Consider the following 26,474-nt stretch of genomic DNA (forward strand, 5'->3'; position numbering starts at 1 on the left):
GGAGCTTTCTAGGAAAGTTCCCACGATCTAGGAACAGCCAGCAGAGGGCGCCTCACCGCAAATGCAGGTAAATATAGGTCAATGACCTACTTTACCTACATTCTCCGGGGTTTTGCAGACATGAGCAACGTTGCATTAGCAAAGCTCGTGGCTGCAAAATATTTTAACCCCTTCAGATGGATTTACATCGTTGGACGTGACAGATCCTCGGAAGGTATGTATATTGTTGGTTTATTATTTTTTTATTTACAGATCGAGGGTCTTCAGTGAGTGGATTGAGAGTAGAATAAATTAATACAACAACCTTTGTGATTTTCTCATTAAATTAATTTTTTATAATGTGTTTTTTTTTTAACCCTTTCCTAGTATTGGATTAATAATGGATAGGTGTCATAATTGACGCCTCTCCATTATTAATTTGGCTTAATGTCACCTTACAATAGCAAGGTGGCATTAACCCATATCCCACCGCTACACGGGAATGGGAAGAGAGTGGCCAAGTGCCAGAATAGGTGCATCTTCCAGATGTGCCTTTTCTGGGGTGGCTGGGGGCAGATGTTTTTAGCCAGGGGGGGCCAATAACCGTGGACCCTCTCCAGGCTATTAATATCTGCCCTCAGTCACTGGCTTTACTACTCTGGCAGAGAAAATTGCGCGGGAGCCAACGCCAATTTTTTCCGCCATTTAACCCTTTAATTTACTAGCTAGAACGGCCAAATTTTGCATAGACACACTACTGACATTAGTAGTGTGGAATATGCAAAAAAAAGGTGATACGAGATGGTTTACTGTATGTAATCATGTCTCATATCATGTCGGGTTTAGGAAGGAGAAAGCAAAAGCCGGTAATTGAATTACCGGCTTTCTGCTATATCGCGCTGGATGAAATATTAATATATATACATATGTGTCTCAAAGACATAGAATAGGTATGTATGTATGTATGTATGTGTGTATATATATATATATATATATATATATATATATATATATATACACATACATACCTATTCTATGTGTACACATTTATTCTACCTATTCTACTGTAAGCTGTCAGTGTGATTTTACTGTACACCGCACTGAATTGCCGGCTTTTCTCTCTAACACCGCTGCGTATTCCTCGCAAGTCACACTGCTGGTCCGTGTGTAATCCGTATTTTTGGGGCTTCCATAGACTTTCATTGACGTTTTATTTGCGCAATACGGTGACAAACGCAGCATGCTGCGATTTTCTACTACCGTAGAAAGCCGTATAATACTGATCAGGAAAATACGGCAGATAGGAGCAGGGGCATAGAGAATAATTGTGCCGTATTTTATGCGAGTTTTACGGACGTAGTTTCTGCGCTCTTATGTCCGTAAAACTCGCTAGTGTGAGGCCAGCCTTATACTCCAGAGCTGCACTCACTGTTCTGCTGGTGCAGTCACTGTGTACATACATTACATTACTGATCCTGAGTTACATCTTGTATTATACTCCAGAGCTGCACTCACTATTCTGCTGATGCAGTCACTGTGTACATACATTACTGATCCTGAGTTACATCTTGTATTATACTCCAGAGCTGCACTCACTATTCTACTGGTGCAGTCACTGTGTACATACATTACATTACTGCTCCTGAGTTACATCCTGTATTATACTCCAGAGCTGCACTCACTATTTTGCTGATGGGAGTCAGGATCAGTAATGTATGTACACAGTGACTGCACCAGCAGAATAGTGAGTGCAGCTCTGGGGAATAACACAGGATGTAACTCGGGATCAGTAATGTTCGTTCTACATAATCTTGTTGCTTTCTCAACCTTGAGTGTTCCTTCTACATTTGTGTCCTTTATTGTCCCGTAGAAGTGTCTTGTTCCTTGTTAGATGCCTTTTCGAGGAGTTCTGCTCCTGGGACTTCAGCTTCTCTACTGTAGTTGATGCGGAAACTTAGAAGCAATTGTTTTATTTCCCTGCTGCGCCTCTTGTGTTACTGTTGACATTGAAATGAATGGTGTCTACTAATGACAAATGGACGTTTTGGAGTTTTTCAGACTGGGAGCTCCTCTTAGCGTTACTCTGCACCCTGGTTAGGAGATGAGGGTCTTGGTTTTGCTCCCGACCCCCTTCCATAGCTCAGTATTTGATAATGTGTTTTGTAAACCAGACAAGTAAACCGTCCTCACAGCAGACATTGAAGTCCGATATTTGGATGAGGCTGTTTCATATTCCAGGCAGCACCGGCGCGCGCTCAGGCTCGGTTCCAGCTTTTTGTTCTTTGATGCTTTCAAAAATAAACTCTTATGTCATGGGTATTGATGAGACGCTTTATGGAAGGAAGTTGTGATAACGGATCAGCTCTTCCCTGCAATGCAGATAACTAATGTAACTAAGGTCGGCCTGAAAGCTGCCGCTGCCCTTTGTGTCTTATCACCGAGAAATAATAGACCATATCAAATCACAAATGCGTGTAACCCTTTCTGTGCCATTTAGACGCGCTCTCCACAATAAGACCAGCTTAGTACAGCGGTATCCAACCTCAGGCCCAACAAGAGCGACTCCCAATATTTTCCGATAGCCTTGTCCATGTCCAAGTATTATCTCATCCTCCGAATGGGGTTCATCATGCTTAAAACCCATCAAGATGTGAGCAGGCTCCATACTCCCCTAAAGGAGACGGCCCCCGAGGAACATAGAACGGATGCAAGTTAGATGTTGTTTCGCACAGTTGGAATGGGAGGTTTCCATCTTGGAGACATCAGGAATGGGCAAGAAAGAATATAAAGCATTCCCTGCCATAATAATTTGGCCACATCCACCAGACATTCCATCTTGAACAAACATTCGTGGCTCATGCATCAAGAAGAAATCTTCCTTAAAGGGAATTATTTTGGTTCCAAAGTAGTCCGGGCACTCGGTGAACCCTTAGTGTGGTCAAACTGTTCAGGACGCTTTCCCATCATATGCTTTTTACTCTGGCTTCTGTAGAACCAAAGCTGTCCATCAAGTAAGAGAAAGGCCGAGATGATGATGAAAAATCAAGTAGGCTGGAAGGGGCACTGATCTACAGTAAGGGTGCATGTGGTTGGTTTGAACAGTCAAGCCAGTCTTGACGAGAGGGCATGTTGGAGTGCAAAGCACCTGATTCGTTAAGGAACGCACTCTTCTTAATGAATCAGGCAAGACGTGACGTGGTGTGCACCCCACCATAAATCACACTCCAGTAGGCCTAGTAAGATTTGCCGTCTGGAGTAAGGAACGGCACCACTTGTCCTGAATTTGACCTATAAACGCACTGTGGCTCACTGTTAGAGTTTCTGCCTTTCATACGTCCGGAGTAGAGATGAGGGAACTTGAACTGTAAAGTTTGGGGTTCGTAATTGACACCTAGTGTTCTGTCCTGAACTCCAAACATGGAGAGATAAAGACAGAGGGATTTTCCAGCTTCTAAGTTTGGGGTTCAAGCTTAGGTAGAGTTCTGGTACGTGAACCAAACTTTTTTAAAAGTCCTGAGGAGGGGTGAGCAGACCGGATCTCTCTCTGCAATGGATTTCCCCCAGAACTCCAAACAATGCAACAGACTTCATGTTCGGCGTTTAGCACTGGTCAGTAACCATCCAGTACGAGCCCTAAACTTCTACGTTCAGATTCGCTCATCTCTGGCCTGAGTTAAAGCTCCAGGAGTAACAAACTTAGGCCATGTTCACACGATCCTTTTTTTCATGCGGAATTGCCGCGATTTTCCCGCTGCGGGTCCACAGCTGTTTTCCATGCAGGGTACATTACATTGTACCCTATGGAAAACAGGAACTGCTGTGCCCACAATGCGGAAAAAAAAAAAAAAAGCCGCGCTGAATAGCTGCGGGAAAAAAGAAGTACCATGTCACTTCTTTTTTTCAGAGCCGCAGCGGTTCTGCACCCATTGACCTCCATTGTGAGGTCAAACCCGCAGTAAAACCCGCAGATGAAATATCTGCGGGTTTTACTGCGGTTTGCGGTGCAGAACCACTGCAGCTGGAAGTGCGGGGAAGCAGGCGGAAGTGCGTGGGCGGAGTGTGGCTGCCCCCCCGTGCTCCGATCCCGCCCCCCGTGCTCCAATCCCACCGCCCCCTGCTCCGATGCCCCCCCCCCCAGTGCTCCGATGCCCCCCCGTGCCCTAATCTCCCCCCCTTATACTTACCCGGCGTCCCGGTGTCCGTCCGGCCGTCTTCTCCCTTGGCGCCGCCATCTTGCAAAATGGCGGGCGCATGCGCAGTGCGCCCGCCGAATCTGCCGGCCGGCAGATTCGTTCCAAAGTGCATTTTGATCACAGATATAATCTCTCTCAGTGATCAAAATAAAAAAAAATAGTAAATGACCCCCCCCCCCCCCCTTTGTCACCCCCATAGGTAGGGACAATAAAAAAAAATTAAGAATTTTTTTTTTTTTCCCACTAAGGTTAGAATAGGGTTAGGGTTAGGGGTTAGGGTTAGGGTATTTTCAGCCATTTTAACCCTAAAAAACTTCCTAGAAAACACACAGACTCTGCATAGAAAACTGCATAAAAAAAGGATCAAAAAAAGGATCAAAAAACGCATCAAAAAAGGACAAAAAAAGGACCAAAAAAAGGACCTGCGTTTTCTGCCAAGAGCTGCAGTTTTTTAAAAAACAGTCCTGAAAAAAAAAGGATGGAAATCAGGAACGTGTGAACATACCCTTAAAGATGAAAGTTCTTCAATAAGGATCTGTAAACGTCACGTGGAATTTATAGTAAATGATGAGCCCATCGTTCAGGCAATTTCTCCGGTCATGGATGTCTTCTCACCCTGGAAACATTGGGGCAGATTAACTAGTCCTGAATTTTATTTAGGCAAAGTAAACTTAGATCAGGCTGTCAGAAATTGTAGCAAATTTTTCACTTTATTAGCCAGAAATTAGCAAAAGTCTCTTTCGCCAGCCCCGGGTTGCCTTACCCTACTCCATTATTTTGTGCCCAAATAACTGATGTGTCATTAATAATCCTGGCATTACTTGTAATTTCATTTAGTGACGACTCCTTTTTTGGAAAATGTCTAGTAAGGTGCATGAAAAGGAGACTGGACGCAGATGCAGTTGGGCTTTCCACTGTTTCACAATTCTAACAGTTGTGTAAGGCCTCTTTCACACTTCAGTTATTTGGCGTCAGTCTAAAACCGCCATTTTCCTCAAATAACGGATCCGTAAAAAAAAAATGACGGATCCGTTATTTGAGGAAAATGGTGGTTTTAGACTGACGCCAAATAACTGAAGTGTGAAAGAGGCCTTACACAACTGTTAGAATTGTGAAACAGTGGAAAGCCCATGGATCCATCGAAATTTGGCGGACGTTTTCTGAAAATAGACGGACATTGGAACGTTTTTTGTCAACGCCGAAATGGCGGATCGCGACGGATCCGTCGCGTCCGCCATTCCATAGAATGGGCGCCTATGGGCGACGGCTCCGCCGCAACCGTTTTTTCGGCGGATCCGTCGCCCCAATCCGTTTTTTCAATTGCGCATGCTCCAAAAAGTAGATACTTCTCCCAGACAACCCCCAAGTAACGGATCCGTCAAAAAAACTGATCCGTTAGAACCGTTTTCGCAACAATTGTGACGGATCCGTCAATCCGTCACTATGTCGGTAGTGACTGACGCCAAAAGACTGAAGTGTGAAAGAGGCCTAAGACTTCCTACTTTTGAGCTAGGAGACACCACAGCGAATGTGCAGCATAAAAACTAATTATTATAGAAAGGCAATGTAAGACGGGTTCCTGTGTATGATGGAGCAGCAGGAGAAACCCTAGAAACAGCAACTGAGCTAAATCCTTGAGAAGCTCTGCTTATCCCTTTACTGTGATCTCATCTCTTGAAGATTAACCCTTTGCAAGCAGCTATGTCCTCCTTTATCAGGACTGTATCGCATACTGTGGTGAAATATGTGTATATGTGTGTAGGTACTTCCTTGGCACTTGTAGAAATTCTGTCTCCAGATCTCACCAGGAGGTCTGGCTAAGGCCAAGAACAAAGGAACACTTGACACCTCTGAGGTCTTGGAGGGGAGATGCTAAATTGCGGCCTGAGGTAATCTATCCCTGAGAACCTCTCCACAAGAGAGAATAATATATTCATTGGGGGCATGGCCATGGCCCAATCAGGCAGCAGTTATGATATTGGCCTGAGGTGCCGGTCTAGTAACCTGACCTCAGACCAAAGTTATAAATTTAGGCTGCAGACAGAGAATTGTGTTCACATGATGGGGGCAGCCTGAGAAGCTGATGTGTTCCAACCTACATTCATCCTACCCCAGGGAGCAGAAGCAACTACCAGTTAGATGATTTTCTGTAGTTTTCTCCTGTTTGACACGGTTTTGCATAAGTTGTATGTCTTTTTATTATCATTTTTATACCTTTTTCTTATTGTAAGCATTGAATTTTTTGCTATTAAAGTATAAAACTTTAACAAGTTCAACCTTGAGGGTATGTGCACACGTTGCGTATTTTTTGCAGATTTTCCCGATAAAAACGCTATAAAATCGCTAAAAAAACGCAAACAATATGTATCCTATCATTTAGAATGCATTCTGCATGTTTTGTGCACATGTTTGCGTTTTTTTTCCGCAAAAAGAAGTAGCATGTTCATTATTTTTGCGGATTTCCCATTAAATTGGAGTGTCCAGAAAAAAAACGCAAAAAATCCACACAAAAAACGCGTAAAATCCGCGCAAAAAAACATGCGGATTTCTGGCAGAAATGTCTGGATTTTGTCAGGAAATTTCTACAAGAAATCCGGACGTGTGCACATAGCCTGAATGTTCTAAAGAATCCATAGCCTAAAGGTGTGTGAGCCTTATGAGTGATAGACATATTTTTATTAGTACTATTATTAGTCCGGGACTCATCGCCTGTGTATTCGATGAGTGGTGGCAGCGCGTATGAGCGGGTGTGTGGCCTGGGTCGGTGTGTGATTTATGCTCCCATTACAGCATAGGACAGAGGTTGAATGCTGGACAGAGAGAGTGGGGAGATAGATTAACCCTTGCAGGCACAACCCCAAGTCACGTGTGAGAGCAGGCACGTGATGAATAAGTGACACCACGTAGAAGTGATCTGTGACATATACAATGACTTTTTGTTTTACATTTCTGATAAATACAAACTTTGTTTGAAATTCAGGCTCCTTCTTGGAGATGTTTTTTACTTATTTGCATTTTGTCAATTCACTACCCAAACAAAAAAAGGCACAATCTGACTGTTCCTGTAATGAGTAAACCCAAACAGGGGGGACTTTTTCAGTTCCCCTTTACCCCTGCAGCCACCGTCAAAGTCTGTTATTGTTTATAGTCTCAAGTTTCCTGAAAATCCTTAACCTGTGCTTTGACTCCATTTTCCAAGAGGCAGTGCTCCACCTAAAAGCACCAGCTAGAGACTCAAATATAGTCTCAAGAGGGAAAAACTGGGCAGCAATTTACCCATCTTACTATTCCTTCCACTTAACTTTGTCAATTGCAGGAGTGTCTCAGGACCGTGCAGACTATGTTCCCGATGCTGACACTCGCTCCACACATTTCTCATGGGCTTTACAACACCATAATAATTTGTTTCGCCACAATATTCACTTTTGTTTTCTGTTGTAATTTTTCCAAAATAAAATTAAAACACAGGTACATTGCTTTTCATATTGTATTCTATGTAACAGCAAGTCAACAAAATGGCAAAAATCTGCCAGATCTGAGCACGAGGCTCCACTTTACTATTCAGATGCTGTATAGAATCCGATGCCAGAGAAGAAAAAAAAAAAAAACAACTCACAGTTTGTGCTCATTCTGGTAAAGATAAAATAAAATCCACCTCCAGGAATACAAAGGGAAATCATCTGATTTGTTAATTACATGTATTGAAGACATTTTATCTACTGTCACTTTTTAGGATAATCCTGTAACTAATAGTTGGACATTAAAGGTGTGCTCTGCTTTTGGAAAAGTGAACCCCAAATTACATCTGTAATAAATAGACAAATACTCTACTAGCTCCAGTGCATATTTCTCTTGGGAATGTGTCCCCTACATCAAGAACAAATTACTGTATGTATTTTTTGTTCTTTTAAATATAAGATGGCGCAAACTCAACACAAACCTTGTTCACCGGAGCAAAAACAAACATACATAGTGATAGTGGTGATTGCATTTAGTATTGCCCTTACCTGGCCACACTTTGGTCCTGGTTAACCTGCATATACTTTTTGGTCCTGGTTTACCTGCATATACTTTTTGGTCCTGGTTTACCTTGCATATACTTTTTGGTCCTGGTTTACCTTGCATATACTTTTTGGTCCTGATTTACTTGCATATACTTTTTGGTCCTGGTTTACCTTGCATATACTTTTTGGTCCTGGTTTACCTGCATTTACGTTTTGGTCCTGGTTACCTGCATATACTTTTTGGTCCTGGATTACCTGCATAGAGCAACACCCATTTCCCCTAACATTCAGAAGATAAGTCCCTTGGTGAATTAGAAGTTTCATAGAGTTTCTACAATGACCTCCACCACCAGCCCTGTGACCACGACTGATAGGACACAAGTTGTGTCCATCGTTGGCAAAAACGACCCTGTGCCTGGACACATTGGCCGAATCCCAGAAAACAGTTGATTTTCCCAGATATTTGACCATTATGGTCACACTTTTATAACTCATTTTGAGACAAAACTTGGACCAAAAGCTATTTTCATGAGATTCTGCTGTGTAAATTGTGAACCTGCCCTTATCTGATCATCGATGGCAATAAACCAGACGACACCAGACGTTGAGTTACAGGTTTTGTGTTTAATTTTCCTAGTAGTACAATACTAAAATAAACACAAATTAAAAAAAATCCTTAAAACAAAAAAACTGTACAAAAAAGCAGTATACTACATGTTAATTACAGAACAGTCTACTGTCCAAAAGGCACTAATCCAGAATAGGAGATACAATGATACAGGACTCGGCTTCACTATCTTCTCGAATACAATAGTTCTTGTTTCTTACAATTTTCCGTCCATCCACATATAGAAACAAGGATTTATTTTCTACACACATCATGGTAATATTTCAGAGCCCTACCCGACGCGGTGCAGCGCTCCTCTCCGCTAGAAGTTTTTCCTCTGTGGTCTCGATGAAAAAAAAAACTTTCTATCTTGGTAAAATCCTTAAAGATTATAGACTCTTCCCCAATTATGACCTAATTTTTCCGAAGGTCCCGGTGATAGCAGTGAAGGGGCAAAGTCTTCTGGGCTGAGAAATTGCATTGTAAAGAGTCTTTGCCCCAATTTTAGTTCTTCCGAGTTCTGGGACCAACAAGGAAAAAACATTCCATTGTTTTTAAAAGGATCGGCCGACATTGGCCTTTTTTTATGTGAATTTTATCAAAACGTTGGCGGTTATAACTGAGCGGGGGACACTGGTCCGGCAGCCATATCAATAGTCCGTCGTTTGGAAGTCCCACAAACCGACACCTACCTACCGATTCCTTTCGATTAACCGGCCTGGCACGGCGTGACGCATCAGACCAGCTTAACAGAAGAGGATCATGTGATGCCGGCAGGTAGAAGGCGTCTGTCCTGAGGCTGCCGATATGGCCGCTGGACCGGGGTCCTGCATATTCATCTCTAGTCGTGGTGGTCAGCGACAAGTAGGCCAGTTAAAGACCATTTTGGAATTCCACCAATATCCTTATTAAATACATCTAATCAATGCTATACCAACTAGCGCCCCCCATAGCAGGAGAGAGGTACTGCACCTTGGAAAACAGTGTTATACACATAAGACAAGACAGGCAGTTTGATACTGTATCTAACCCCCTCGATGCTGCTTCGTAGACCTCACGACAGCAATGGGATTAGAGGACACAAGTGACGAAAACAAAAAAAAGTTAAAAATAATAATAAAAAAAAAAAGTAAAAAGTTTGAAAAGAAACCAAACAGCCTTTTATTTAAATTTGCGACGTTCATCCTATACTACATCCTCCTTCTGCTTAGCAGAAAAATTGTACGTACACAAAAATACAAATACACAATTGTTTGTAGAACAGTGTGATCTTAATATATTCATATATATATATTTATATTTATAATGAGTGGCAGGAGAGGTTGGAAATAAAGAGCTTTTTGCACTTTTGGCTCATATGCAACAAGGCTTATAAATTCAGCTTAGCTTTTTATGTCTTTTTTTTCTCGCTCGGGAGTTGTCGTCTTTTTTTTTGTACTTGCGTTATAAAGCAGCATCCAGTTGGCAGAGGGCGAGGTGGGTTTTCCGGGAAGGGTCGGCTTTGCTGTCAGGACATTACGTACATTCTTGTATAAGAGAAGCGGGGGGCTTATGTACAAGACTTGGATTATGATGAGGGGGGAGTAAACCAGAGGCTTTAATATTACCTTAAAGTACTAATAGTCAAACAGGATCTCTCCCAAAGTATCGAGATTCGTCACGAATACTGCAAACAGCCCAACGTTGACGTCATCGCCGGCACGAACCGTGTCGACTACTTACTACCGATTCGTCGGGGCATTCGAATCATCGAGGAGCCGATTTGGGTGCAGACTTGTCCGGAGGCGACCTCAATAACCAGTCAGACCATTAAACACCCTTCAAAAATGAGTCTGGAAGTAGAAGACGAGATTTCGGTGGAGGGATAGACTTTTTTTCAAGTATTGCGGGTCACCATTCGAGGCTTTTTGTGACGGTACAAGGTGATCTTTGCACCTATTTTTGGAATCTCGTTATGAAGAAACCTCATCCTGCAGAGCGAGCGCTGTGCATATCATATTGCTTTCCGTCTTACAAAGTAGACTCGCGTGAATAAGATGTCCCTCAATGGCACGTAGACGAGGACACAAAATTAACAAGCACAATAATAAATATTAACACAGACGGCCATATAGTTACAAGAGTCAGCGGTGGCTGTAGAGCAGAGGTTGCCATCACGTCCGTAGGTTCGAGGAAGTGGAAAGTAGAGTTTCCTCGAAACCTGGTGACTCGTTTTAGTACCAAGGCTCAGACAGTCACCGACTGCAGGCAACCGATGACCAATGTACATGGTATTCCGGCCACAGACATTCATAGGTTGGTTTCCCACCGGTCATGAGTTCCTTGACCCACGTTTGAAGCAGCTCAGAGAGTCAAGGAGAAGGTCTGGCCATGAAGGCGCTTACAAAAAGGACACTACCGACCAGGCATTTTTGGATATGCACTGAAGGTCGGTGGTCAGAATACCCATTAAGTTCTCGTTCAGCAACCAGTCTTCTAACCCAAAGCCAGTATCACGCAACTGCGTCGTGCCTGGTGAATTGAAGTTTTTACAACTTCTTTACAGGAATGGGGGTGCGGTAAGAAGACTCGAGTGGAGCTTCTTGTGGGTGACGTGACCTGGCAACACATCAGAGGCAGAGGTATTTCATCAAATTGGCGGGAAGCATACGTAAAATTGTAGGCACTTGCTTGTAAGTCTACGTACAAAGGTAGTCAAAGTCGGATGGGTTCGCCGACTGCATTGGAACTACGAGACGATGAAGCCTCCAACCAGGAGAAACGTGCAACAACGTATGTGAGGATCCAGAAAATAGGGGGCAAAAATGGTCCCCCAAAAATTCTGGATCTCAAAGCCAGGTCCTACCCTATGAATCAATCAGTACCCAACTCCATGAGGCTTGTCAAACACGAGAGAAACTGTACAACAGAAATTTTACAAGATATCCCGTAAATCCTAGAGAGGTGTCCTCCACCTATAGTTGTGACATACCAATGCCCAACTAACGTTTTTGAAGTTATGTTGCCCCTCTATCTTACTGTTGGCAACGACCTTGCCCGAAACCCCCTTCCTAATTGCACAAGAAAGACTCCAGTCTCCTTTCCTAGCTACATGATGGAGGTAAGAAGAAACCCAAACACCGTCCCAGTGGATAGGCGAGTAATGGTTTTGGTTGGAAAATCCCTTTAAAACCAAGTTGAAGAGTTTGGCCTGATACAAACTGCACCTGTGTCTTTCAATATCAGGTCCCAAATTTTGCACATTTGCCCACTAATCAACCGACGACAGAATATACAAAACACAAGTACGGAAAACACGAAACAGAAGAGCAGCCCAGTAATCTACAGCGCCGAGGTACAGAAAACCCTCGCAGTCGGCCATAACTCAGACCGGGCTGAGCGCTGGTTAACAGGGAATTAAATCACTGGGAAATGAATCATCGATATCCCTGATAAGTAACGTCCTCTTCTCACCACAATGAGAGCCGCCAACAATAAATCCTACCGGGAAACAATTAAGTGACTAGTAGGGATAGTGGAATTTTAATATTTTATCAATTCAGATTCAATTTAGAGATTTTTAGGGTGATGGATTCTAGTGAAATGTTTCATCAGATCCCTGGGGACCCCCATTGGTACCGCTTTACATTTTGGCAAGTCTGCAGGTCACATTGGACTGTCCCCTTTTCTTGGGAGATAAACCCCCACCCCTTTTTAAATGTTGCTTGAAACAAAACAAAAAAAACTAAAAACGGAAAATACAAGAAAAATAAAAACATCCAAAAAAGCACCCGGCACAAATGAGAGCGAATAGCAGATTTATGTCCATAAAATGTAGGAGACGTCAGACCTCTGGCCAATAACATACGGGAATATGTCACCCCTAATATCAGACTACCAGAAAATAATACAACCCAGAAGTTTGCAAAAGACCAGGAAGCAAATACTGAAAACTAAAACACCCTCAGGAGCAATTGTTCAAGGTCTCCGCTCCTCGGAGGCGGTCCACTGGTTCGGTTTATTTGCCTCTACTCATTATTTCAGCACTTTTATGCCTTTCTACAGCTACGTCAATATAATGGGGCACCCTGATAACCTATTCCCTTGGAGGGTGGAACTGTTTGAGGGTCAATTCAATATTGCAAATTATAGGGTCAGATAAAAAATGAGGCGTATACAGCATTGAAAAAATAAAAAAATTGGGCTCCTCCAACCACATCTAAAACAGCTCCATTTAACAAAATGGGACGGAGCTGCAATACCAGACACAACCTGTAGACAGATGTGGGGCTGTTTCCTTTTTTTTTTCTAATCCTATATCTTTAAAATTTCAGTAGCAAATAAAATAAAACAAGTTCACATGAATTATACAAAGAAAAAGATCTTATAAATTAGAATTCAGTACCAAAAAAAATGGGGGGGGGAATGTAATGTGGTGTCACAATTTTAATACTATCAGATTTCTCCAAATATGTAAAAAATGGATTAAAAAAAATGTAAATGATAAATTAAAGATAACACCTATAATTTGCTCCAACTCGACGTCCCCAATTTCAGTATAATAAGGCACCTAATACAACACAACTAGAGAAAACACATTCATATATATATATACAAATAAATATAGAAAAATTAAATATCTGCTATTGAAAATAGATCTGGCCGAGCCGCGGGGGGGACGCAGCCGTATGTACAGAACACAGGAAACGTTTCATTGGATGGTCGCGGAGGATGTTTTCCAGCTTATTGTTAAACTAACCCTAAAATTAAAAAAAAAAAAATGTAACAAAAAAAAAAAGATTCTTAAATGACTAATGTGATAAGTGGAAGATTAGGAGCAGAAATCTGGCATTCCAATCATATTTGGCAAGAATGAAAGTTTAAAAAAATATGTTATAAATAAATGTAGGGAAATATTAAAATGATTGCTAATCGAGGAGTATGTAGCCGGCGTGACGAATGGCGGTGCTGATAATTGTACGTTGCCTGCGCCCCGGCAACATACGAGGCGAGGGGCTGCAATCCTGCCAATGGTTAGTGCTGAGCGTTCCCGCTGGGAGAGGGGAGGACAGAGCTGGACACAGAGCAGATCACGTTGCGGCTGCGCAACCCCCCCCCCCCAACCCGCTGACATAGGGGTGAAATAAGTCTAAAAGAAACCAGATATATATATTTTTTTTTACATGGGACTGCAAATTTCCCATTCACAACGCATGGACGGAGACATTCACAATTCCCTTTTTTTTAGTGTCTCCGGCTTCTGCACAATTTTTAGTGTTTTTTTGTTGTGGTTTTTTTTGCCTTTTTGGAAAGCAAAACTGGTTGCTGAAAAAAAAATAATAAAAAAAAAAAACTCTTAAAAACAATAATCATACTAATAAATATCTCGGCTTTGCTGCCCCTTACTGGCACGTGACTGGACGGTCACCACTTCTTTAAATGATTCCTGCTTTGGAGAAAGTCTTTCACAAACTAAAATTTAAAAAAAAAACAAAAAAAAAAAACGACATTTTTGTAAAAAAAAAAAAAAAAATTTTAAAAAGTGCTTAGAGCGAAGAGGTGGACGTACGAGAGGAAGGAACGACAGACGGAAGGGAGGGGGCTGGAAGCACTTGGAAACTGGAATGCCAGAACTGAGCAGTGTTCTCGGCCCGGGAGGATATGGCTGGGAGTAATACTGAGAAAGCAGACGTGACGGGTATGGGCATTATGGGCACCATGCCATCTTCACAGGACGAGACCTTACCAGCTAACTCGACGTACAAGAGAGACTGCAGTTATACTGATAATAGGAACACATAGTAAGGACCCAGGAAGGATTGCTAAGGTGCTACGTCTAAATCTAAAGTACATTATTGTTATTAGTAGGTTTTTTTTTTTTTTCCTTTTAGGTTTTTTTTTTTTTCGGATTGACCCTTTCCCCGCGGTGTTTAAGGTGTCAGTCGTCATCCAGGGCTTCTGTCTTGATGTCTCCAGTACCTTGCCGGCGCAGTGCCAGGATGGTGTGATTGACGGCAGCCATTTCCACGGCTAGAGAGATGGGGTCCTGGTGATCGCTATGACTGGTGCTGTCGTCCTAAGTATGTAGAGAGAAAGGGAAAACGTCAAATTAGCGCTCGGCCCGTACGTCGCACACGTGTTCTGTGAAGTCTCTTTGCTCCTTACGGATCCAACGCATTTTGCACCTTCAAATCGTGGCAATTTTATCCACCATATTCATTTTTTTTGGTCAAAGTGGTTATATGACAGCTTTTTTATTATTATTTACGGTATTTATTTTTGGCAATCTCTGGAAACCATAATTGTAACATTTTTTCTGTGGATGGGCGCCAATCAATCAAATCAAAAAGTCGCAAGTTGATACGAATAAACATTAACTTGTCCTGCCAAAAATCCGAACCCTCACAAGCGCCTTGTGAGGGTTCGGATTATTGGCAGGACAAGTTAATGTTTATTCGTATCAACTTGCGACTTTTTGATTGTTTTCTACTCCTTTATCAATGGAATAAAAAAAACAACAAAACAGTAATTTAGTATTTAGTAATTTAGATTTAGTAATTTAGATTTTTTTTTACGTTGTTCTTTGAGCAGGTTAATTAGTGGCTTTTTGTGGAATTTTATTCCTTGACCAGTTCCAAATATTTTAACTTTTTTCTTAACTTTTTTTTTCTTTAGTCTCAATCTAATCAGACTTTAACATGAGTCTTTAGCAATGAGACTTTAACAATGATCGTTCACACCGTACACAGCATCCAACTCATACACATCACCACAGAGGGAACCACGCTGCCGCCACAGAGGGAACCACGCTGCCGCCAGAGAGGGAACCACGCTGCCTCCAGAGAGGGAACCACGCTGCCACAGAGGGAACCACGCTGCCACAGAGGGAACCACGCTGCCACAGAGGGAACCACGCTGCCACAGAGGGAACCACGCTGCCACAGAGGGAACCACGCTGCCACAGAGGGAACCACGCTGCCGCCACCAGAGAGGGAACCACGCTGCCGCCACCAGAGAGGGAACCACGCTGCCGCCGCCAGAGAGGGAACCACGCTGCCGCCGCCAGAGAGGGAACCACGCTGCCGCCGCCAGAGAGGGAACCACGCTGCCGCCGCCAGAGAGGGAACCACGCTGCGCCGCCAGAGAGGGAACCACGCTGCCGCCGCCAGAGAGGGAACCACGCTGCCGCCACCAGAGAGGGAACCACGCTGCCGCCACCAGAGAGGGAACCACGCTGCCGCCACCAGAGAGGGAACCACGCTGCCGCCGCCAGAGAGGGAACCACGCTGCCGCCGCCAGAGAGGGAACCACGCTGCCGCCGCCAGAGAGGGAACCACGCTGCCACCAGAGGGAACCACGCCGCCGCCACCAGAGGGAACCACGCCGCCGCCACCAGAGAGGGAACCACGCTGCCACAGAGGGAACCACGCTGCCACAGAGGGAACCACGCTACCGCCAGAGGGAACCACGCCGCCGCCACCAGAGAAGGAACCACGCTGCCACCAGAGAGGGAACCACGCTGCCACCAGAGAGGGAACCACGCTGCCACCAGAGGGAACCACGCCGCCGCCACCAGAGAGGGAACCACGCTGCCACAGAGGGAACCACGCTACCGCCAGAGGGAACCACGCCGCCGCCACCAGAGAGGGAACCACGCTGCCACCAGAGAGGGAACCACGCTGCCGCCACCAGAGAGGGAACCACGCTGCCGCCACCAGAGAGGGAACCACGCTGCCGCCACCAGAGAGGGAACCACGCTGCCGCCACCAGAGAGGGAACCACGCTGCCGCCACCAGAGAGGGAACCACGCTGCCGCCACCAGAGAGGGAACCACGCTGCCGCCACCAGAGAGGGAACCACGCTGCCGCCACCAGAGAGGGAACCACGCTGCCGCCACCAGAGAGGGAACCACGCTGCCGCCACCAGAGAGGGAACCATGCTGCCTCCAGAGGGAACCACGCCTCCGCCACCAGAGAGGGAACCACACTGCCACTGTCACCACCAGAGAGGGAACCACGCTGCCGCCACCAGAGAGGGAACCACGCTGCCGCCACCACAGAGGAAACCACGCTGCCGCCACCACAGAGGAAACCACGCTGCCGCTGCCGCCACCACAGATGGTACCACGCTGCCGCCAGAGGAAACCACGCTGCCGCCGCCACAGAGGCAACCACGCCGCCACAGAGGGAACCACGGTGCTGCCGCCGCCACTGAAGGGAACCACACCGCCACAGAAGGAACCACGCTGTCGCTACAGAAGGGAACCACGCCACCGCCACAGAGGGAACCACACCGCTGCCACAGAAGGGGACGCCACCACAGAAGGGAACCACGCTGCTGCTGCCACCACCAGAGGGAAGCACGCCGCCACAGAAGGGAACCACGCCACTGCCACAGAGGGAACCACGCTGCCGCTGCCACAGAAGGGAACCATGCCGCCGCCAGAGGTAGCCTTCTGCCTCTGCTCAACTATTTAAATGCCACGGTCACTACAGGCAGCAAAATTTAAGGGATGTAACTGCTAGGATCAAAGGTGGCTGCAGACCTGGCAGGTTAAGCAGAGCTGTCCCCTCTAGCCAAGCTCCTACCTCTGATCTTTCAGATACACTGACATCACCCGTGAGATCGGCATAACTAAAGTGCACGTCATTGTACGAGGACTGGCATCTGATCGTGGCACACACCTTTTAATTAAGGGTCGTTAAGTGGTTAAAGCGTCTTTATTAAACTTGCCTATTATCTGCAGCTCCGGTGCAGAACTATGCGTCTCCAGGGAAGCAAAAAAAACCCCGCTGGTTTGCCGGACAGCTTCTCCTCCATACTTTTTCTCAAATAAATTTATTTTTATAAGATCGAGGAGAATCAGCCGCTGCCGGTCTCCTCCTGAGGCTGATGGCCACATTTACAGCCTGCATTATACTCCAGAGCTGCAATTCTTAAAACTTAGAGAGCTGAAATCTCTCTCCATTTTCAGCTTTTTTTTTGGTGTATACAAAGATCTTCCTCGCCATTATATTAATTCTCTAAACTTTAGTCTTAACACCAAGCACTGATCAGTCATCTGATGACATGCATGCTGACTGTTTCCAGTGGAAACCAACAGTTTATAAATACTATATGATCAGTAAAATGTGGTATAAAAGTGGAATAGGGTGAAGGTGAGCGGATGTAAGATGTCTGCCCGTTGTCACACTGGAGTCCAGAGGCTCACCTGTTCAGAATAGTCATTTCCATCCACGTCGTCGCTGTTCGAATGAACTCCAGGACTTTGTACATCGATGCCATGACTCTCCAGGATTGCTGCTTCTTCGAAAAAAGCAAATATGGCCCTAAATTATCTGCCATGGTAAAAGAAATCACTCCAAAAACACACATGTAAGAGGATGGAAAGAAAAAATATAAAATAAAAGGGGACGACTCCACCCGCGTGCTGTGGAGCCTGCGCCGCGCAGAATGGAGCGTCGCGCAGAACGGTAATGGTTTATTTTTATCAATGAACAAAAGAGAAATATAAATCAAATGTCTGGGATCACATGAAGAGACAGAAGGATCCGCACAAGCCTCATACACAGAAGATCAGGGGTCAGCTCTCCAAGATGTTTGGAAAAATCTCCTGCTGAGATCCTTCATAACCTGTGTACAAGTGACGAGGAGAAGTGATGGAGGCGACGGGCGGTCACCAGATACTGATGATGGAGGAGACGGGTGGTCACCAGATACTGATGATGGAGATGATGGGCGGTCACCAGATACTGATAATGGAGGCGACGGGCGGTCACCAGATACTGATGATGGAGGCGACGGGCGGTCACCAGATACTGATGATGGAGATGATGGGCGGTCACCAGATACTGATAATGGAGGCGACGGGCGGTCACCAGATACTGATGATGGAGGAGACGGGCGGTCACCAGATACTGATGATGGAGGTGATGGGCGGTCACCAGATACTGATGATGGAGGGGACGGGCGGTCACCAGATACTGATGATGGAGGCGATGGGCGATCACCAGATACTGATGATGGAGGCGATGGGCGGTCACTAGATACTGATGATGGAAGCGACGGGCGGTCACCAGATACTGATGATGGAGGAGATGGGTGGTCACCAGATACTGATGATGGAGGAGATGGGTGGTCACTAGATACTGATGATGGAGGAGACGGGCGGTCACCAGATACTGATGATGGAGGAGATGGGTGGTCACCAGATACTGATGATGGAGGAGATGGGTGGTCACCAGATACTGATGATGGAGGAGATGGGTGGTCACCAGATACTGATGATGGAGGAGATGGGTGGTCACCAGATACTGATGATGGAGGTGACGAGCGGTCACCAGATACTGATGATGGAGGAGACGGGCGGTCACCAGATACTGATGATGGAGGCGACGGGCGGTCACCAGATACTGATGATGGAGGCGACGGGCGGTCACCAGATACTGATGATGGAGGCGACGGGCGGTCACCAGATACTGATGATGGAGGAGACAGTGGTCACCAGATACTGATGATGGAGGTGACGGGCGGTCACCAGATACTGATGATGGAGGAGACAGTGGTCACCAGATACTGATGATGGAGGTGACGGGCGGTCACCAGATACTGATGATGGAGGAGACGGGCGGTCACCAGATACTGATGATGGAGGAGACAGTGGTCACCAGATACTGATGATGGAGGAGACGGGCGATCACCAGATACTGATGATGGAGGCGACGGGCAGTCACCAGATACTGATGATGGAGGAGACGGGCGATCACCAGATACTGATGATGGAGGCGACGGGCGGTCACCAGATACTGATGATGGAGGAGACGGTGCCGAGGCCCGAAAGGAGTAAGGCAGTAAATGTTTGAAGTAACAGGTTAAGGGGGTAGAAAAGATGAAAGGCTAAAAGGTAAAATACAACATTAAGATGAAGAAATAAACTGCGGTAGAAAGATAGAAAAAGTAAAGAACGGAGATAAACCGAGCTCAGCATTAAGATTCAGGTAAGATCCGCCGCGTGCTGCCGATTCCCATAACCTCAGCGCCTCACTCACCCCTATGATCACTACATCTGTGACGAGCAGAGTCGGACGTATTATGGTAATCGGCGGATAAATTTATCGTTAATGAGCGCTCGGATGCATATGTATGGGCTAATTATACATGCAAGAGCAATAAATGTAATAACCTGCCGGAGAACACAGACAGGAGCCCGAATGTGCCGCTCATTAGCTGCCGGCGACATTAATACCCAGACTACAGACACATCCCCCAGGTTATCGCACTCATCAAGTAGTGTTATGGGCTCGTTAGCCTTCCGTGCCAATTAGAATTCCTTAAAATCCTCTCTGCTCATCATGAAGTCATTTAACTCTGATAACTTCAGACATTTTCACATTTGGAAGTTTTTCTGACAAGTTATGAAGGCGACAGAATAATAAATCAGTGGAAATCTTGCTGTGATACATTACCGATATTGGCTCGTCTTTTGATTTCCTTCCGCCTGTTGGCGAACCAGTTGTAGACTTTCAAGGAGGTGACGCGTTCCAGGTCGGAAAGCTTCTTGCCTGAAATAAGAAGTTACTCTGTCATGTTACAGAAGCAGAAACATCAGCGATTATGGGCCAACAGTGACACACTTCACGGAGAAAAGTCCTGAGCCGCACGTCAGGGGCCGGCAATGGGGGCATGATGGTCAGCCGGGCCCAGACGCTCCGCCGGGGGGACGACATGACGGCCGACCCCAGATGCCCCAATGGGGGAAAGGAAGGGGGGGGAATGACGGCCAGCCCCAGGCACGCCACCGGGGAAGGCATGATGGCCGGCCACAGACGCCGAGCTGGGGGATAAAAAAGCATGACGGCAGACCCCAGATGCCCTGCCAAGGTGGAAAAAGCATGATGGCCCCGACGGGGGGCATGAAGGCCGGCCCCAGACGCCCAGCCGGGAAGGGGAAGCCATGACAGCCAGCTGGAGGGAAGGAAGGGGGGCATGACAGCCGGCCCCAGACGCCCCACCCACCGGGGAGGGCATGATGGCCAGCCCCAGATGCCCCGCCGGGAAGGGCATGACAGCCGGCCCCAGATGCCCCGCCGGGAAGGGCATGACAGCCGGCCCCAGATGCCCCGCCGGGAAGGGCATGATAGCCGGCCCCAGACGCCCCGCCGGGAAGGGCATGACAGCCGGCCCCAGACGCCCCACCGGGGAGGGCATGATGGCCGGCCCCAGATGCCCCGCCGGGAAGGGCATGATAGCAGGCCCCAGACGCCCCGCCGGGAAGGGCATGATAGCCGGCCCCAGATGCCCCACCCGGTTAGGGGGCATGAAGGCAAGCCCCAGACGCCCAGCCGGGAAGGGGAAGCCATGACAGCCAGCTGGAGGGAAGGAAGGGGGGCATGACAGCCGGCCCCAGATGCCCCGCCGGGAAGGGCATGATAGCCGGCCCCAGACGCCCCGCCGGGAAGGGCATGACAGCCGGCCCCAGACGCCCCACCGGGGAGGGCATGATGGCCGGCCCCAGATGCCCCGCCGGGAAGGGCATGATAGCCGGCCCCAGACGCCACGCCGGGAAGGGCATGATAGCCGGCCCCAGACGCCCCGCCGGGAAGGGCATGATAGCCGGCCCCAGACGCCCCGCCGGGAAGGGCATGACAGCCGGCCCCAGACGCCCCACCCGGTTAGGGGGCATGAAGGCAAGCCCCAGACGCCTCGCTGGGGAAGCATGACGGCCGGCCCCAATGCCATGCCCTCTGCCTTAACCAACATGTCACTTTCTGGGTTGCCCATCATAGAGGCTTATGCCCTAACTAGATTGTGGCCCGATTCTAATGCATCGGGTATTCTAGAATATGCATGTCCCAGTAGTATATGGACAATGATGATTCCAGAATTCGCGGCAGACTGTGCCCGTCGCTGATTGGTCGAGGCAACCTTTATGACATCATCATCGCCATGGCAACCATTATGACATCATCGTCGCTGTGCCCGTTGCTGATTGATTGGTCGAGGCCGCCTGGCGGCCTCGACCAGAGACGCGGGATTTCTACGTCGATGCTGTGCCGCCTGGCGGCCTCGACCAATCAGAGACGCGGGATTTCTACGTCGATGCTGTGCCGGTCTCTGATTGGTCGAGGCCTGGCAGCCTCGACCAATCAGAGAGCCGGGATTCCCAGGACAGACAGACAGACGGAAAAACCCTTAGACAATTATATATACAGATGATGTGTCTACCTGGGGCGGCCGAGTGGCTGCACACTACAATGACCATAATGTCCTCCAGTTTCCGCTCTCCTACCATGTATACATCGCACCGTGCATGTAATGTGACAAACCCACAACATCTGGATATGTGTTAGCGGATCGTGTGCACTTGTGACCTTGAGAATCAGGACGGGCGGTGAAGCCGCCGCCGCTGTCAGTTCTGAGCACCTTACACGAGCCGATGCCAGAGCTCACTTGGCACGGCGCTGGTTGTAAGCGGGCTGGCTCCCCACCAAAGCCTTTAATAGAGAATGAATTATTGTTCAGACATAAATTATGGAGATCGCCCAGATTTTTACATCACATTTCAAGGTCTTTGCTGAATAATATGAAAAGATGACAAACAAAACATCTTTCTGTGACATTTGCGAGGCTGCGAAACTGGTGCATGCGACTCCAAACAACATAAGGGGTCACCGGTGGAAACCTCTATTGGCTCCGCTCCCATAAGGAATAAGCAAGACAACTATGCGTACGGACCCTCAGAGGAGATTCTAGGCTTTCTCCATACAATGGGAATCGTAATATCACTGGGTACAATTATTCTGTGCTGCAGCTACCTAGTAAGTGTTTATTTCATCCCAAAGCTGGGTTCACATCTACACTGCTCATTACTACTGTACTGTGTCCTCCTTGTTGTTCGTGCTATCTTCGTAAATCTTTTATCTCGACACAGAGTTTCATTCACAACAAGACAGTTCGACAATGTCCAACATGCTGCTGCCTTTCTAGTGTTTAATCTCACACCAGAGGTGGAATTCACACCTACACTGCTCAGTACTGATATTTTTAAGATTTTATCTCACATTGGAGATGGAATCACTGCTACAGTTCTGTATTATGCCCTCCATGCTGATACAGCTTTCTAGTAAGTTTGTTTATATCTCAATCCTATGCTGGATTCACATTTGCACTAGTCAGTACTGCAGTAAAAGTCATCTAATTCTCCTACTACTTTCTAGTAAAAGTTTTCTCTCACTACTGTGCAGGATTCACATCTATACTGCTCAGTGCTACTATATAATGCCCTCCAGGCTAATGTAGTTTACTAGTAAAGCATACTGTCAAACCTATGATGGATTCACATTTACACTGGTGAATACTCATGTATAACATCTTCTAATTCGCCTACTACTTTCTAGTAAGTGTTTTTCTTACCCCTGAGAAGGATTCACACATACACTGCTCAGTGCTGCTGTATAATGTTGAGGCAGTCTTTTATAAAAAAAAAAATAAAATACCTCAACTCTATGCTTGATTCAGATTTATACTGGTCAGTACTACTGTTTAATGTAATCTATTCCCCAGTTTTCCAGAGTTTTATCTCAACGTTTGAGATGGTTTCACTGCCACACTGCTGTATTATATGATTCATGCTGCTGAAGCTTTTTAGCATTTTTTTGTAATCTAAAACCTAAACTAGATTCACATTTTCATTCAGTACTGCAATATACGGTGCTACAATTTTCCTAAATCTTTCTAGCAAGTGTTTTATCTCACCCCTGAGCAGGATTCACACCTACAATGCTTAATACTGCTATATAATGTCCTCCATGCTGCTGCTACTTCTGAAGATTTGCTACATGGCGACAGTAGAGCAGGAATCCCTCATATATGTGTATGCGGATAACTGAAAATTAAAAATAGTTTCTAAAGATGGGAAAACTGGTTAAAAAGGTAAATAATGTCCAGAAATAGTGTAAGTCCTCATTTATACACAAAAGCTTGTTGAGTAGTCTCCATAAACTAGAGGTACATTCTTATAAAAAGGGTGGTTATGTTTACGTTTATTTTTTTTAAAGCCCTTTAAAGGGGTAGATGAAGCTACCCTATCATTGCGTGATCAGATCAGGAATGACGCTCCCAGTGTCTGGCCAGCTGTTCTTCGCTATGTGAAATGTGAAGCTGTATAAAAAGTGAAGTGGTATAATCCCTCTAATGTCGGTGACCTGACTCTGTGCTGCGGATCCGTCACTCACCTGGTTTCTGTATAACCGCGTTGCACGCGTTGGCGATTTCCTCCCGCTTCGCCTCGTCGGGATACTGGTTCTCATTAAAATAGCTGAAAAATTCAAGTGTTCACAATTATCCAGTGTTATTATAGGCAAACACGAAAATCGCGCGCCCAACCCTGGGCTGCCGTATAAGAACAGACAAGATATGGAGGAAATAAAGGAAAGCCGACGGTCAGAAAAGAAAGAAAAGTCGTCACGAGATGTATAAGTATGTGATGCGGCCGTATACATTGTATTTTAAGTCCTCACTTATTCTAGACAGCTGCGAGGAGAAGCTTTATAGATCATCAGGCTGTGAAGGCGCCACGTTGATGCACCCGAGGAATGCACTAGAGCTGCACTCACTATTTTGCTGGCTCAGTCACTGTCTATATACAGTTGTGCTCAAAAGTTTACATACCCCGGCAGAATTTTTGCTTTATTGGCCTTTTTTTTTTTTTTTTTTTTAGAGAATACGAAAGATAACACCAAACCAACCCAAAACATAAAAATGACCCTGATCAAAAGTTCACATCCCCCATTTTTTAATACCGTGTATTGCCCCCTCTAACATCAATAACAGCTTGAAGTCGTTTGTGGTAGTTGTGGATGAGGTTCTTTATTTTCTCGGATGGTAAAGCTGCCCACTCTTCTTGGCAAAATCCTCCAGATCCTGTAAATTCCTGGGCTGTGTAGCATGAACTGGGCGCTTGATATCTCCAAGAGTGGCTCAATGATATTGAGGTCAGGAGACTGCGATGGCCACTCCAAAACCTTCACTTTGTTCTGCTGCAGCTAATGACAGGTTGTTTTGGCCTTTTGTTTTGGATCGTTGTCATGTTGGAACGTCCAAGTACGTCCCATGTGCAGCTTCCGGGCTGATGAGTACAAAATTGCCTCCAGTATTTGCTGATAACGTGCTGCATTCATCTTTTCTTCAACTTTGACCATGTTTCCTGTGCTTTTGTAGCTCACATATCCCAAAAACATCAGCAATCCACCTCCGTGTTTTACTGTAGGAATGGTTTTCCTTTCATCAAAGGCCTTGTTGACCTCTCTCCAAATGTAAGGTCTATGGTTGTTGCCAAAAAGTTCATCATTTTGGTTTCATCATTCCAAATTACCTTGCTCCAGAAGTTTTGAGGCTTGTCTCTGTGCTATTTTGCATATTGTAGGCGAGATACTTTGTTGCATTTGCGCAGCAATGGTTTTCTTCTGGCGACTCGACCATGCAGCCCATTTTTCTTTAAGTGCCTCCTTATTCTGCATCTTGAACAGCCACACCGCTAGTTTTTAGAGAGTCCCGTATTTCAGCTGATGTTATTTGTGGGTTTTTCTTTGCATCCTGAACAATTTTCCTGGGAGCTGTGGATGACATTTTTGTTGGTCTACCTGACCGTGGTTTTGTTTTTACAGAGCCCCTGATTTTCCATTTGTTAATCACAGTGTGAACGCTGCTGACCGGCATTATCAATTCCTTGGATATCTTTCTGTATCCCTTTCCTGTTTTATATAGTTCAACTACCTTTTCCTGTAGATCCGTTGACAATTCTTTTGCTTTCCCCATGCCTCACAATCCAGAAACTTAAGTGGCTGGATGAAAGATGCAGGAGTCTGTCTGGATCACAGAAACTCACTCAGCTTTTATGCACACACACTGATTACAAGTAGACAGGTCACAGGTGAGGATCTTACCTTTAGTAGCCATTCACACCCATTTGTGTCACCTTCTGTGCATGTGATCAGGCCAAACTCACCAGGGTATGTGAACTTTTGATCAGGTCATTTGGATGTTTTGGGTTGTCATAATGATTTAAAAAGGAAAAAACAGTAGCTTGACAATAAATGGCTTCATCCAACCACTAACCATGAGTGGAGAAACAATTTGGTGCCATCATTCATATTCATTGAAAAAAAAGCACAACTGTACGTTACATTACTGATCCCGATTTACATCCTGTATTATACTCCAGAGCTGCACTCACTATTCTGCTCGTGCAGTCACTTTGTACACAGTTATGGGCTCCTTAAAACTAACCCCTTCCTCCCCAGCCTGACTCTCCTATCCAGAGAACCTGGCCCCGTCAGGAGCCAGTTGGCAGCCTCTGTGGGATGTATGCACAAGTGAACTGGGTCCAGTAACTAAGATCAAGGTATAATATTATTACAGCAGACACTTGGCCCTCGTCCATTCTGTTCTCAGAGCCGAAAATCAGCTTCTGAGGGTTTTGAAGCATTAACAATCGATAAAAAAGTGAGATTATAAAGAAGAAAAAAAAAATTGATATCACATTTACATTGCAGCAAAGTGAAGAGCACTGATGAGTGAGTGCACTGGAGCATAATACAGCTCTGGGGTATAATACAGCTCTGGGGTATAATACAGCTCTGGGGTATAATACAGGATGTAACTCAGGATCAGTAATGTAATGTATGTACACAGTGACTGCACCAGCAGAATAGT

General features: G+C 45.9%; 1 protein-coding gene across 4 annotated transcripts in view; it reads right to left on the bottom strand.

Moving 5' to 3' along the window:
* Window positions 1–8,780: 8,780 nt before the first annotated feature.
* Window positions 8,781–26,474, bottom strand: part of HMBOX1 (homeobox containing 1) — a 106,344-nt gene continuing 88,650 nt past the window's right edge. Inside the window, exons 7-10 of one of the 4 annotated variants that reach the window (XM_069728403.1) lie at window positions 23,996–24,078; window positions 20,228–20,323; window positions 17,974–18,062; window positions 8,781–14,838 (exon numbers count right to left, since the gene is read on the bottom strand). In XM_069728403.1, the coding sequence (XP_069584504.1) occupies window positions 14,701–14,838; window positions 17,974–18,062; window positions 20,228–20,323; window positions 23,996–24,078 (406 nt within the window). In that variant the 3' untranslated portion in view covers window positions 8,781–14,700. Of the gene's footprint in view, window positions 14,845–17,973; window positions 18,069–20,227; window positions 20,324–23,995; window positions 24,079–26,474 lie in introns of all 4 variants that reach the window. The other 3 variants (XM_069728402.1, XM_069728401.1, XM_069728404.1) reach the window with 3 other exon arrangements.

The sequence above is a fragment of the Ranitomeya imitator genome, chromosome 5, assembly GCF_032444005.1.
Source record: "Ranitomeya imitator isolate aRanImi1 chromosome 5, aRanImi1.pri, whole genome shotgun sequence".
NCBI lineage: Eukaryota > Metazoa > Chordata > Amphibia > Anura > Dendrobatidae > Ranitomeya > Ranitomeya imitator.